At 39.5% G+C, this 13,359-nt stretch overlaps 1 protein-coding gene across 1 annotated transcript; it reads right to left on the bottom strand.

The window, feature by feature from the left end:
* Positions 1-2,993: 2,993 nt before the first annotated feature.
* Positions 2,994-13,252, bottom strand: TDRD15 (tudor domain containing 15). Its single transcript, XM_039569724.1, has 3 exons — positions 13,101-13,252; positions 11,895-11,976; positions 2,994-10,257 (listed from the first exon to the last, which is right to left on the bottom strand). Exons 2-3 carry the CDS (start codon positions 11,905-11,907, stop codon positions 4,370-4,372), a joined length of 5,901 nt encoding a protein of 1,966 aa, XP_039425658.1. The 5' UTR covers positions 11,908-11,976; positions 13,101-13,252; the 3' UTR covers positions 2,994-4,369.
* Between the last annotated feature and the right edge of the window lie 107 nt (positions 13,253-13,359).

Genomic DNA, 13,359 nt, shown 5'->3' with positions numbered 1-13,359 from the left:
GGCACAATGTGCAAATACTTCACTGCCTCCTCATCACAGAGTGATGCACTTCACTTGTAATAGAGAAGCAGCAAAATGTTTAGTGATCTAAAACATTTGATAATTTGAGAGTGGTTTAACAAAATCTGATGGCAAAACAGACTTGATTACTTACTGCATAGAGGTCAGGGTCAGACAAAATTGACAGGGAAATGCTCCTGTATAGTCATGAGGCTCAGTAAGGACCTTCCCTGCTTTCCTAACTCCCTCTCAGAAGGGAGTTTACCTGCAGCTGGATCCAGCCTTAATCTCAGCCCTGATCAACGGTTTATGTCTACAGGACTGCATATGCACAATCAACCTTTTGTATCACATAGCTAAGATTTCAAAGTTTAACATGCTATTATTCACTTACCAAGAATCTGCTGCAGGAAGGAATCTCTCAGCCTCAAGGTGTAACCATGAAAGGTGTCCCTGCTCAAGGAGACATCCTGGCATACAGCCTCAGCGGGCTTTCCACCGTTTATGGAGTGAGATAATTGACTCATAGTCAGATCTGCGTAGCAATGACAGCAGTAAGTTTTTTCCAAACCTGGATTGAGTCCAGCCTTGACCAGCACTATGGCTGGGGGGAGGTGTTGCTCAGATTAGCCCTTTGCTATTGTGTTGTTGCCTCTGTACCCTGAGTCCACTGATTCGGATGCAGCCATCATGGCCAGATGCATCCATTACTTTTGGGACGGGCTGTTTATTTGGGAGGAGTGTGGGCAAAGACAAGGCACAGGGGTAGCAAAAAAGCAAGGTCAGGAAGTACAGTTGTCTGTGACAGTGTGAAACTTGTCCCCAGACTTTGGTCTGCAGCTAACACAACACCCTCGGCACGCACACACAATCCTCTGCAAACATTACAGGTAATTAAAAGCACTGTCAAAGGCTCTTTTCCATCCTTGAATTTGCCTTTATGAAATAGATAATTTGTTTCTAGAAGCTCTTCTTCATACTCTACCCTCCCACTTAATCTGCTATCTTTTTATTGCAAACTCTAAAAATCTTCACACACTAGTTTAGCACTGAAGCCTAATTTCTGCCTGCAAGCAAAAACTTCTATGCTGCCTGACCCATACAAACATTCAATAACTAGTCAGCCCTTCCAAAGCATCTGAACCACCCATCTCCTACCTCCAGTGAAGCCTTTTCCTTATCTGCCTCTCTTCCTACATGAATCCTTAATGATTCTGTCTCTTTCTCTCAGGCCCACAACTTCTGGTGGCTCAAGTCTGACCACATTTCCTCTACAGGTAGTGCAAAGTTACTCCTAAATCAGCCAAAATGTTCAGCAAGATTAGCAAGAGGTACTTCCTCTTGTAAGTCCCATGCAGAACATACTGATGTAGCTTCAGATATTTTCCAATGCATTCACCAACAGCAAAGGTCACAGAAAACTTCAAAATGTCTTTGGCAAGGCAAGTTACACACAGGAGATAAGCATTTTATGTATTATTTTTAGTATTTATTTTATTCATGACAAAAAGGCAGTATACATATTAACATTCTGAATACCAAACAAACGAAACTGGTTCTCCATCACTTTCATGGACTAAAAATAAAAATAACCACAGTAATCAATGACACATTATAAATAAATACAAAAATACAAAAAAATTACAAAATTACTTTCAAATTAAATTTTAGCAAAAAAATTTACTACTACACAAAGTACTGCATTTGTTCAGCATCATGCTTGTTCTAAAACAAATAGGAAAATACACCTAAACTTCTACACACTAAATAATTGACAACTTCTTTCAACTAGATTCTGAGCATAGCTTCTCCTTCTTACAAGAAAAATGCTGTTACAGCTGAGGTTGGCAACAGCAGCGGTACACACCAGAGAAAGGGAACTGGGCATAAAATACACAGCCAGACCTCCCAGGAACTTTATCTAACAATCATAACACATCCTTGTAATGCACTTCTGAGAATCTTCATCAACAGTGGCAACAAGACATTCTTTATATTTACAGACGCAGTATAATCCTGAAATACTCTCAATTATCTAATCTTTACTTGAAGCAGTTTGAGTATCAGACCTTCAGAAAAGGAATTACTATCATGAGTTAGTCTCATTATGAGTTGAAAACAAAACACACGTTTTTGCAAATAAATCTAGCATTTGCAATTTGCAGGACATAAAAATAGTACACACAGCTGTTTTTTTTCTTATTCATACATCATTTCTAGGCTCCATTTTGTAACATTAGAGAAGCAATATTCTACAACTACATACAAGTTAAAGCACAATACACGTTAGCAAAAAACACATCTAACTTAAAACATGCAAGTATTACTGTACACAACATGTCTGCATTTAGGGTATCCAAATGATTTTTAAAAACAAGAGATGCCCAAGATCCTACTTTTCCAACTGAAAGACAGCCAGAAGTTAGAATCACTGTTAATTAACACTGAAGTGTCAGTGTCTCTACATGGCACTACAATGAACCAGCACAGCAAGTGTAAAGTCATCGCTCAACTGAGTATGTTGCACAATACAACCTTTGTGTTTTATACCAACAGCCAGCAGTATGTCTAATTATTGACAAAGAATGTGCCAGGTAAGCTTACAATTTTAAGCAGGAAAAACATGACATTTTGAAATATAAAGAAACAGTGCAATATAAAGAAAATAATTAATCACAAATGGCTACGAGCCCCCTTTTTTTAATCAATATATTAACATAACACTACTGATATTTTAAATAGTATTTATTTGAGAAATTCTATCTTACACATTTTCTGATTTGTTAGTAATGGGCATTTTTCACTTGTAGACTGAAAATATTATAAGCTTCAAGAACAATTCACCAGCAGAGTGAGTCTTGTAAAGATCAGCTGGCATTGTCTCACCCCTTATTTATTTGACTTTCTCAGACATGTCTCTCTTACTGAAAAAAAATTTAAAAATCTGTTTTCCAGATAAAGCTTTCAGGTTTTTTCATATGAATTAAATATATTTGGGGGGGGGGGGGGGGGGGAAGGGGAAGGGATGTGTGTTTTTGGGTCTTCTTTTCTTCTACAGATGCATTAGGTTTGCTGTCTATCATTAGTGTTGTATTCATTTTCTCAGAAATTCAAACAATCACAGAATATACAAAGAAAACCCCTCACACTTCAGGACTCTTCATACTTTATCTTTGTCCAAACAACTCAGGAAGGAGGTGAGGGGAAAAAATAAAATAAATAAACTAGTAAATCAGAAGAACAGCTGACGAATTCATACCATTTCAGACTAGATACTGAAAAAAACCACCCTTCTAAGATACACAGTATTACCATCACTTCTCAATTCTGAAATCTCCTCCTCCCACAAAGGAGAAATAAAGAAAAGGTTCTGTATGTTTCCCTTTAAGACACAATATTTTGACTTGACAGTATATTCACAGAACACCTGGAGATAACTCCCTCTCTTCATTCTGATAGATGGGGAGGAAGATGCAGGAGAGAGATCAGTGGACCACACACACCTGGCAGAGTGAAAAACCCCAAAATGAAGCAACTGAGATACCAAGAGAACTTCAGAAGGGACAACGGCATCTGTACATCAACAGCTAATTGAAAACAACTTAATGCACGTCTCTCTCATAAATGGGGATCCAGATTTTTGGCTTAATAGTAGTAAACATTCTCCTAACAAGAAAAACTGTTCTCCCATGGAAACTCTGGAATCAGAAACAAAGAAAAGAATATGGCTGGCATCTTTGTTTTCTGAACATCCAAAACATGGATACATCAACACTGTAATCCAGATGTTACTGCACAAGAAGTTTTATATATATATATATAAACTTTGAAAGCATTCCAACAAAAAGGTTGTTTGGTTCATTTTGATTTGAAGTAGTGCTTTTCTAACTGCAGCCTACTGATTATTCAACTAATTCTTTTGACAGTAACTTCACACACTGTCTTTCCAGACTGTAGAACATCTAAATCACAAGTCTCAGCCAGTAGCAGATTTACTCTGTATTATGACAAGAGTAGCAGTAGCAGTTTTACTCTGTATTATGATAACTTTTACTTTTCTTGTCATCATAATGCTTAAAAAAATCCCAACATCTTCACAGTATTGTCCATCTTTTGTAGGTTTTCTTTTCTTTTAGTGTTGTGTAAACTCAGATCCTTTGTTAATGATATTCCAGCAGCCACTTTACCAGACTTTCCTCTTTGAAACTTTTTTATAGCTAATAGTGTGCTTCAAATGGCTTTTTTGTTTCTCTTTTTTGCCTGACTTCTGTCAGCAAAATCAGAATTTTCATCATAATTATGTTCTGGTTCACAAACAAAAGCATAGTAACTAGAATCTGGCCACTTCACTTGCAATTCTTTTTTCTGATTAGAGTCTGTCAACCGGAATGGGACAGCACCTACTGTGAGAGCAGACTGCATGGCCTGCAGCAATTAAGGCATCAGACAGATTGCTATCCTCACACAGAATATCCACCTCTAACTTCATTTCAGAGCTATAGTGGATAAAATGAAATATGAGACCCGGTTTATGAAGAAGCTTCTGAAACAGAAGTATAGCTTCCTCACTCCAGTGTTCCCCCTTGCCAGGAACTGTATCATGCAAAGAGCAAGAGTGTGCCAAGCGTGGCAAGTATAACAGACTTTCTGGAACAACTTTAAGTTTATGGATATCAGAGTAAGGGATGCTTCTCAGAAAGCCATAATCAATAAATGTAAGAGCAACAGACTGACTTGTTACTTCACTAATTTCTGCCCTGTACCACTGTGCTTCCTGCCCAAACTCAATCAAGCAGCTAGCACCAGGCGTCACATGTTCTTCTGACAGAGCTGGCAAGTTGTCAGGAAGGTCAGAGAGCAGCGATGACAAGTTTCGCATGCAATCAAAGAAGACTTCAAACTGGACGCTGAAGTTTGAAGGATCAGTAACTGCAGCTGCACACCCAGGATATGTTCTGCCACTACGCAGCAGCATCCACATGACTGAATTTATCTTGAATGATGTATCAAACTCCTTACAGTGTGTATTACCACATTTTTCTGGTCCAACAATTGTCCAACAACGACTTAATAGTTGGTTCAAATACTCCTGAAGTGTAACTTCTCCTATTAAAATATTTACCTCCCAGACATCAAAGGATTTCAAGTATCTCAAAAACAAGATCCTTATTTCACAATCCAGGAGTGCACTTGCTACGCGGCCTAAGTGAATTTTCTTCAGGTTTTTAAAACAAATCCACCTACAAAAAACAGCTTGTTTAGGAATACTTTTAATCTCATCACTGAGCATCTTTGCATTATTTAAGGACACCATCTCATATGTGCCATAATCCATGAAAAAAACTAGCATTAACTTTTCCCTGACAAACTTCTTTATCACTTTTGATCGATACCACTTTAAGTTCCTTTCAGATTGTGTAATGCATTCCAGTCCTTGTTCAATGTCATCCACTTTAAGTAAACCACTTCTTTGTGCTTCTTTGTCAAGCATTACATTTAACTCATGTAGTATTTGCACATTTTTAAGTAACTGCACATAAAATTCTCCACTCTTCAAAATATTAACCACTTCTGCTGCTTCTACTTGTCCAGAATTTAAAACTCGATGAAGGAGACTTAAGGATTTTACAGAAATATTTTTCATCCTAGTAGCCTTAGTTTTATTTTGACCACCTAAACTATTCTTAGACTCTTGAGGACTACCATTTTGTTTAGATTTATTTTCCAAAGCAAATACCGATCTGCTTTTCCACCTTGTGCTGTCTATTTCCTGCAAAAGGCTGTTAGACAAAGACTCTCCATCACAAATTACATCTATTTCCCATTTTTCTCCATGTTGCTGTAAGAACTTGCAAGCTACTGGCTTGTCGCTTACTGTTCTTGCAAAATAAGCAGCACTTTCCTTAGTCCAGCCTTCACCAGGAACACTTTTTACACTGCTAAGGAAACAGTGAACACTAAACCTTGGCAGAGTTAAGAACTTTTCTGGAATCCTGCAGATTTTTGATGAACTTACAACTGCAGCATTACCATAGTCAATAAATTCTACCTCATAGGAGTTTCCTGGTTTCAGAGTTTTAATAACTGCTCTATAGTAAAAACAATCAGCATCGTGCTCTGCTACAATGAGATCCCCTACCATGAGCTCATCTAAGCAGTTTTCACGACCTCTATTCTCCAAGCTTTCGTTTAAATCATCTGCTAGTTTCATTATTAAGTTTTCATCCTCTGCAAAGTGAACATAGAAACTTGATGGACTATTCATATGAGAAATATAACCTGTTACTTCGGTATTCACCTGGATATCACGTTGAGGAAGACTGATTAATGTAGGTATATTTTTATTACTCCTTTTCTGCTGACCTGTACAATTTAGTCTTTCATTATGAGATTCAGAGAGAGCATTTACAGTTATTTCCTTTGAATTTAAAGCAGAGTAAGAGAGTGAGTGAGAAGCAGGTTGTTCACTCCAAGGTTCCTCTCCGTTCTCCAGAACAGCACTGAAAGTATTTCTAAAACCTTGCTCTTTGCTGTCCTGTAAAGTTTGCTGTTTTGAGAATCCACTACACAACTTTGGTGAGCTACAAGCAGTTTGCTCTTCATCTCCAAAATTCTCACCAGTATCTGCCCGGTAATATTCATCATAGACTTGGCATTTCACTTCAGTTTTCAATTTAAGTATTTCAGGATCTTTAACACTTACTTTATTAATTTCTTTGTCATCTTTCATGTGATGTATCTCTCCTTCATTACTTCTAAATTGTTCCATACGGCTTTCCTGTGCCAACTCTTCCAATACCTTTTCTTTAATTTTCTGACTTACTTTGAGCTGTCCATCATACAACTCCACAACAATCTTTCCATCTGATTCTCTGGATAAGATTACAGCCTTCAGCAGTTTACCACGGAATGTTTTCACAAACCATGTAGTAATTCTTGCTGGAAATTCTGTCCCCCTAAGATCTGATAGACAGAATTGAATAGCTTGCATGGGTGTGAATAGTAGGTCAGTGGCAGAATCTGGAATAGGCATCAAGTGGTCTCTCTCCACCATACTCTTATTTCCAAAATCCACATAGTCAACCCAGAGAAAGGATGTCGATTCCACAGGAAAAGCCAAAGCTCTGTAAAAGAGACCATCTTCCACATATCTGGCTATACACAGTCGTGTATTGCCAGTATGATAATTTGCATTATTTGACATTTTACTAAGGTCACTAACCTTCTTCATCAATGCCCCAAGAGTTTCAGTGTTTCGATTAAGATGACAATAGAATTTTGAAGGACTATTTATGTGAGTTATATAAACCTCCTCCTCGCTTCCAATTTTTATATTAAAAGATGAATAGCAAAAACTGTACAGAGAACCCAATGATGAAAGGTTTCTCAGTCCAACATAATCAGATTGGGTGAGACCACGTTCTCTGAGGAATTCCTCTACACTAGTAAGTGGAGTCTGTAAGTCAACTACATTGCATAAACAGTTGGGGCTCACAAGAACAAGAGCATAAATGGTGCAAGTCAGTGGTCCTCTACAAGAAGAAATGAAGTCTTCAAATTGTCTATGCACTTCTTCAGACCAGTTAATTGAGTTAGTCCGTAAGACTACATTTTTAAGTCCACATCGAAATGCTTGACTTTCTAGAGTTAGGAAATCTGGAAGAACACCCTGAAGATCTTTAAGTGAAACTCTTTCCCGATAACCATAGTCTACAAAAACCACATCAACTTCATTTGTGGATACCTGCTGCACAACAGCTGCTCTGTACCACTTCCCATCCTTGGGACACTTAACAACACAGGCAACCTGTCCAGTTTTGTAGGGACTGGTATGATCTTTATAGTAAGTCTGAATTTGTCCCATTAAGTTATCTAGCTCTGGCAGGTTGCTTTGCAGCTGACATGAAAAATCTGATGGGGAAAAAATGCAAGAACATACCACTTCATATACAGCTCCTGGTTTAAACACAAGCTCTTTATAAACTAATTTTTCCTCACATACTGATTTATGCATTTTAGAGACAGCACCTTCTCCAAAACAAGATGGCACAACAGATTCTCTAGGCACTGGCAGCACACTTAATGATTTTTCCTTCTGAAGTATGTCTCCATTTCCAGTTACCTTATTTTTGCAAATATTACTGGTGTTCTCTGCATTGATTTTTTCTTTTTTACATTTGAGGTGATTCCTGTTGTGCCGCTTTTTTGCTGCCCTCAGAACAGAATCTGGGGGCTTTAGCTGATACTCAGCATAACCAGCTTGAACCATACATGCGGCAACATTTCCTTGCAGGAAATCAGTATGACACTGCACATTAACAATGTACTTGTTGTTTTGCTTTCCAATGACATGAAGCAGCAGTGGTTTGTTCAACACCACATTTTTGAAGAAATCAGTTTCTTTTCTAACCCACACACCATCAACAGGAAATGTGTGAGCAAGGGAACAACACATAGCCAAAGCTGGTAAATCAGAAAACTCAGGAAGCAGTGTTTTCACATTGCGACAAGGTATTGTATCTGTATTTCCAAAATCCAAAAAATAAACCACAATGCTAACACGAAACACTTTCGTGACAACAGCCCGGTAATAACACCCATCCCTGCTATACCGGGCACAGCACAGCAACCCAGGTTCTGGCTTTTTAAGGACCATCTCATCATCTCTACATTGACTGTATGTGCAAGCAATGTTTTTCATCAAAGCCTGAAACTCATTATGGTATCTACATGTTTGAATCCAAAAGTCAGATGGACTTATGACATATACTACAAAAGCTCCATAAAAAGAGTTCATTTGCATCTCGTCACTCTTGCAGTGGCTGAAGAAAGAAACATCCCATTCAGGTAAGCAGGTTTTTGTATCTTTGTTTCCAGGGTAATTCTTAGGTGAATTGTTTCTCTCAGGACTTAGTTTGTCGTTTGGTGCAATACTTCTGGTTTTTGTTTCTAAAAGCGAGACACACAGTGCAGCTTTCTCATTCCGGTTTTCTGGACACTCAGCATTAATTCCAAGATTTTGTTTTTGCAGAGTTATGTAATACAAGTGTTCAGTGTTATTGTATAAATCAACATGGACACACACAGAAGTTTGTCCCATTAAAGCTTGTGTAAGTTCCTTGAGCTGAAATTGTATTACTGTTTCATCCTGACTACCAAAACAAGACAGTGTACACAGAAATGAAATCATTGGTAATGTCAAAAACTCAGCTTTAAGTTTCCGAATACAACTAGGTGGCACAGCTTCAATAATGCCAAAATCCATAAACCAGACCTCCATATGGTCAGAGAGAAGTTGTTTTATCACTCCTCTATGCCACTGTCCATTTCGCCTCTTGGCAGCACAGAGTAGCCCTAAACTATCACAAGATGTAGTATTTTCTCCAACGAGAGCTTCATAGTACAAATGCATAGCTCCTGTCAAATTTTCCAACTCTTTCTGCCATTTCTGTATCTGACAATAAAATTTATTTGGGCTTACTGCACCAGTTATTTTTACATCTTCCTCACTGCCAACAGGTAGACATGGGAAGAGATGATCTGGACCATGCCAAAAATCTGCTGGTTTCTCAGAATTATTTAAGGTAAGCAACTCCCTGAATGGATACTTCTGCTTCAACAGTTGCGGCATTTCCTTACCAAGCATTCCTTGTGGCAATGCTCCTAAAGTTTCTACAACAAGACAAAATGAATCTCCATCAATAAATTTACCTAGCTGCAGTTCAAGAACATCAGTAATAATCTTAGGCACTTCTAGAATAAACAGCTGATATGGTGTAACAGCCTTCACATGACCTGTGATCTGTAATCCCACCAGAGATGAAAAATAGTTAATGGCTTTTGGACCCCATCTTTCTCCAAGAGGAAGTATGCTTGCAAAAACACCCAAAACCACCTTCGGAGGCAGCTGAAACAATTCATCACAAGCAGCAGCAAGATGTGTTTCCTCAACAGCCAACACATGTCCAGTGTCTATAAGAAAAGCCTCACAGATATTCCCTTTCTTTCTCAGAACTCTTCCTCTATGCCATTCTCCATCTGTGTCTTCCACCAAGCAAGATCCACCAACACAGACATCATCTTTTACTTTGAACACACGCTGTATTTCATTTTGTAGTATGTAATAATCAAGCTCACATCCTGTATTGTATTGAGCCTGGAACACTATAACCAAGGACTCAGGATGGCATTCTACATGAGTTATCTTCAATTTCTTATCTATTGAGTCTGGTGGAGGAGTCAGAGATTCCATCCTGTCTGCAAAGAAAAGGAGTATGATCATCTTGATAATTTTCTGTATTATTTTTTTTGCAATTAATTCATTACATGACATTTGTTTTCAAAATGGTTTAACAGCACATTATTAAAATTCTGGTATAAATGTATACTAAACATCTAAGAATGTCATGTTTTAGGCAACTAGGATACACTCCACACATTTCTCTTAGTAAAGACATGCTCAGATAACATGAAAAAAAGTACCTCTGGATTCACTCACATGGCTACAGACTAGTTTTATCATTTGAGATTAATATTTAACCAAAATGTTGCTCCCACAGTAACACCGAGCTATTCCAGTCTGTTTCTTTTTCCTTTTAATATGTAAAAGACCAAGGACTCATCCCCTACTCACCCTGCTTTTTCTGTCTAAAATCACTTCTTCAAATCACTGACAATTTATAGCTCCGTGCTTTACTGTTTACTCTGGCCGTCTGTACACTACCAGTTGTACCAATAGCATATTTAAGGTTCTCAAAATTGCAAGGACATACTGAACCTATCATATATGTGCAACATTTCTGCACTGCTCATCAAACAGCAACTGTGCCAGCTGTGTTTTGTACTGTCTCAACGCTCCAATTCTACAGTTTAAGTATCTTCAAAACATTCAGGTACTTTTCTGATCTATAATCCAGTCTTCAAGCTTAGCGTCCAGTTCAATTCATATGTCAGTGATTCAGTGAATCTGTGACTTCACGTTGTTTAAAAAGGATGTGCATGACCATAATTTAATCAAGCAATTCCACTAAATAAACTGCTGTTCTAACAACGTAATTTGAGGAAGACAACATCAAATGCAAAGACAGTGGATAAACACTCAAGGATAGTCTGGACAAAGATAACCTTGATTTATTCATTTTTTTGTGAAGCTGGAACTTAAACTTTCAGTTTCAACTACAAGTTATCAGGGCAAGATCCTCCTTAGCCTGCAAAAAATCTTCAGTGAAACTGTCATGATAGTTTTCATCACAAGCATATGTGAAGTAGCTAGTGAACACACAACCTGTCTTCAGAAAAAATATCATTCTAGATCACAAAAAAAATAGAAAAATAAAAAAACCCAAACAACTCAAATACATAAATGAGCACCCCTACTGTAAAGCAGTAGGGCAGAAGGATGAAGGACGCATATCTCCTAAAACCAACCAAAAAAAACCCCAATAACAAAACAAAACCAAAACAAAACAAACAAACAAAAAACCACCAAAACCACCAGCCACCAAAAAAAAAACCCTCCCAGTAAAAGCAGTACCAAACCCAGAACTAACAAATTCCTGCTTCAGCAAGGCCCCTTTTTTCCATTTTCCCCTGTAAGAGAAAGTGAAAATCTGGGTACTTTTAATGAAAGAAAACAGCCTTAAGGAATTGGTTCTGTCTGCCTGGAAGAAACATTTCATCACTACAGAGACTTAAACTTTTGAAGGGGCCTGACTGAAGTTCTGCTCCCTTTTTTTCCCCCCCTTCACTATGCCCTATTTGCACTAACACATAACATATTAAAACAATTTGTGCATTAACATTTGCTTGCCTGTTATCACAGCCTCAGTAACAGCATCACACTGATACAGCCACATTTCTACAGTTTACAGAATGGCCTTTTGCTGTTTACTCACCTTTCCACCTCATACAGCTTATTCATTCGTAACACACCTTCTAAAGGAAACACAGCCTGGTAATTAACAACTCTGTATCTCTCTACAAGGAAAGAGAATAGAAAAATCATTAGAAAAATAGACATAAACTAAATTCTTGTACTACTTCTCTTACCAAGAGCAGCCGTGCTGGTATGTCCTTGGGGTGTTTGTTGACAAGAAGCTCAACGTGAGCCAGCACCGTGTGCCTGCAGCCCAGGAAGCCAAACACAACCTGGGCTGCATCAAAAGCAGTGTGGGCAGCAGGTCCACGGAGGGGATTCTGCCCTTCTGCCCTGCCCTACTGAGACCCCACCTGCAGTGCTGCATCCAGCTCTGGGGTCCCAGTACAGGAAGGACATGGACCTGCTGGAGTCCATCCAGAAGAGGCCACAAAAATGACAAGAGGGCTGGAGAACCTCTCCTATGGAGACAGGCTACAGGATCTGGGTTCTTCAGCCTGAAAAAGGGATGGTTCCATAGAGATCTTACAGCACCTTCCAATATCTAAAGGGGCTGGAAAGGGACCTTTTACAACGGTACAGAGCGACAGTAAATGGAGGAATGTCTTTAAACTGAAAGGGAGTAGGTTTGGATTAGACATTACAAAGAAATATTGTACTGTAAGGGTGGTGAAGCACTGGAATAGGTTGCGCAGGGAAGCTCTGGGTGCCCTATCTCTGGAAGTGTTCAAGGCCAGGCTGGATGGGGCTCTGAGCAACCGGGTCCAGGGGAAGGTGTCCCTGCCTGTGGCAGGGGGGTTGGAACTGGATGAACTTTAAGGTCCCTTCTGACATAAACCATTCTGTGATTCTCTAAATCCTCCTCCTGCTGAACTACACTCTTAAGATTACGAAAAACAAATTACAAAACTAAATCCACCTCCCTAAAAGCATGGTCTGGCTATTCTTTCTTCACTGAAGCTCAAAAAAACACACCGGTCAGAGGAACATCACACAGGCACCTACCACCTACCTTCTAAACAGGAGTGCTCACACACTTGTATTTGCTTGCAACTCTTCAGCCATCAAAATGCATACTTCTATCATACACCACTAACTTACAGACAACTCATGACATAACAAAAGGACTTTTAAATGCAACCAAATGCAAGACACAAGACACAGGTTGAGCTGCCTGTGCTCCAAAGCAGCCGCTCTGACCGGAGCAGTCTGACGGCGCACCCACCTGAGATGAGCCGGCCACGGGCAGCCCGGCAGAGGCTGTGGCCGCCAAGGGGGATCCACGAGCAGAGCCCAGCGCCCTCCAGCAGCTGCCGCAGCAGCCTCAGCGCCGCGGGCGGCACCACCGAGCGGCACCACCGAGCGGCACCGACCGCGCCGCACCCCCAAAATGGCGGCGCGAAGCGCGGCCGGAACGTGCTGCCCGGGAACGCGCGTGCGCAGCGGCACCGGCCGAGACTCGCGCCCCTTGTGTGGGGCTTAGG

The sequence above is a fragment of the Corvus cornix genome, chromosome 3 (genome assembly GCF_000738735.6).
Source record: "Corvus cornix cornix isolate S_Up_H32 chromosome 3, ASM73873v5, whole genome shotgun sequence".
NCBI lineage: Eukaryota > Metazoa > Chordata > Aves > Passeriformes > Corvidae > Corvus > Corvus cornix.
This window is presented reverse-complemented; position numbering and strand designations above follow the sequence as displayed.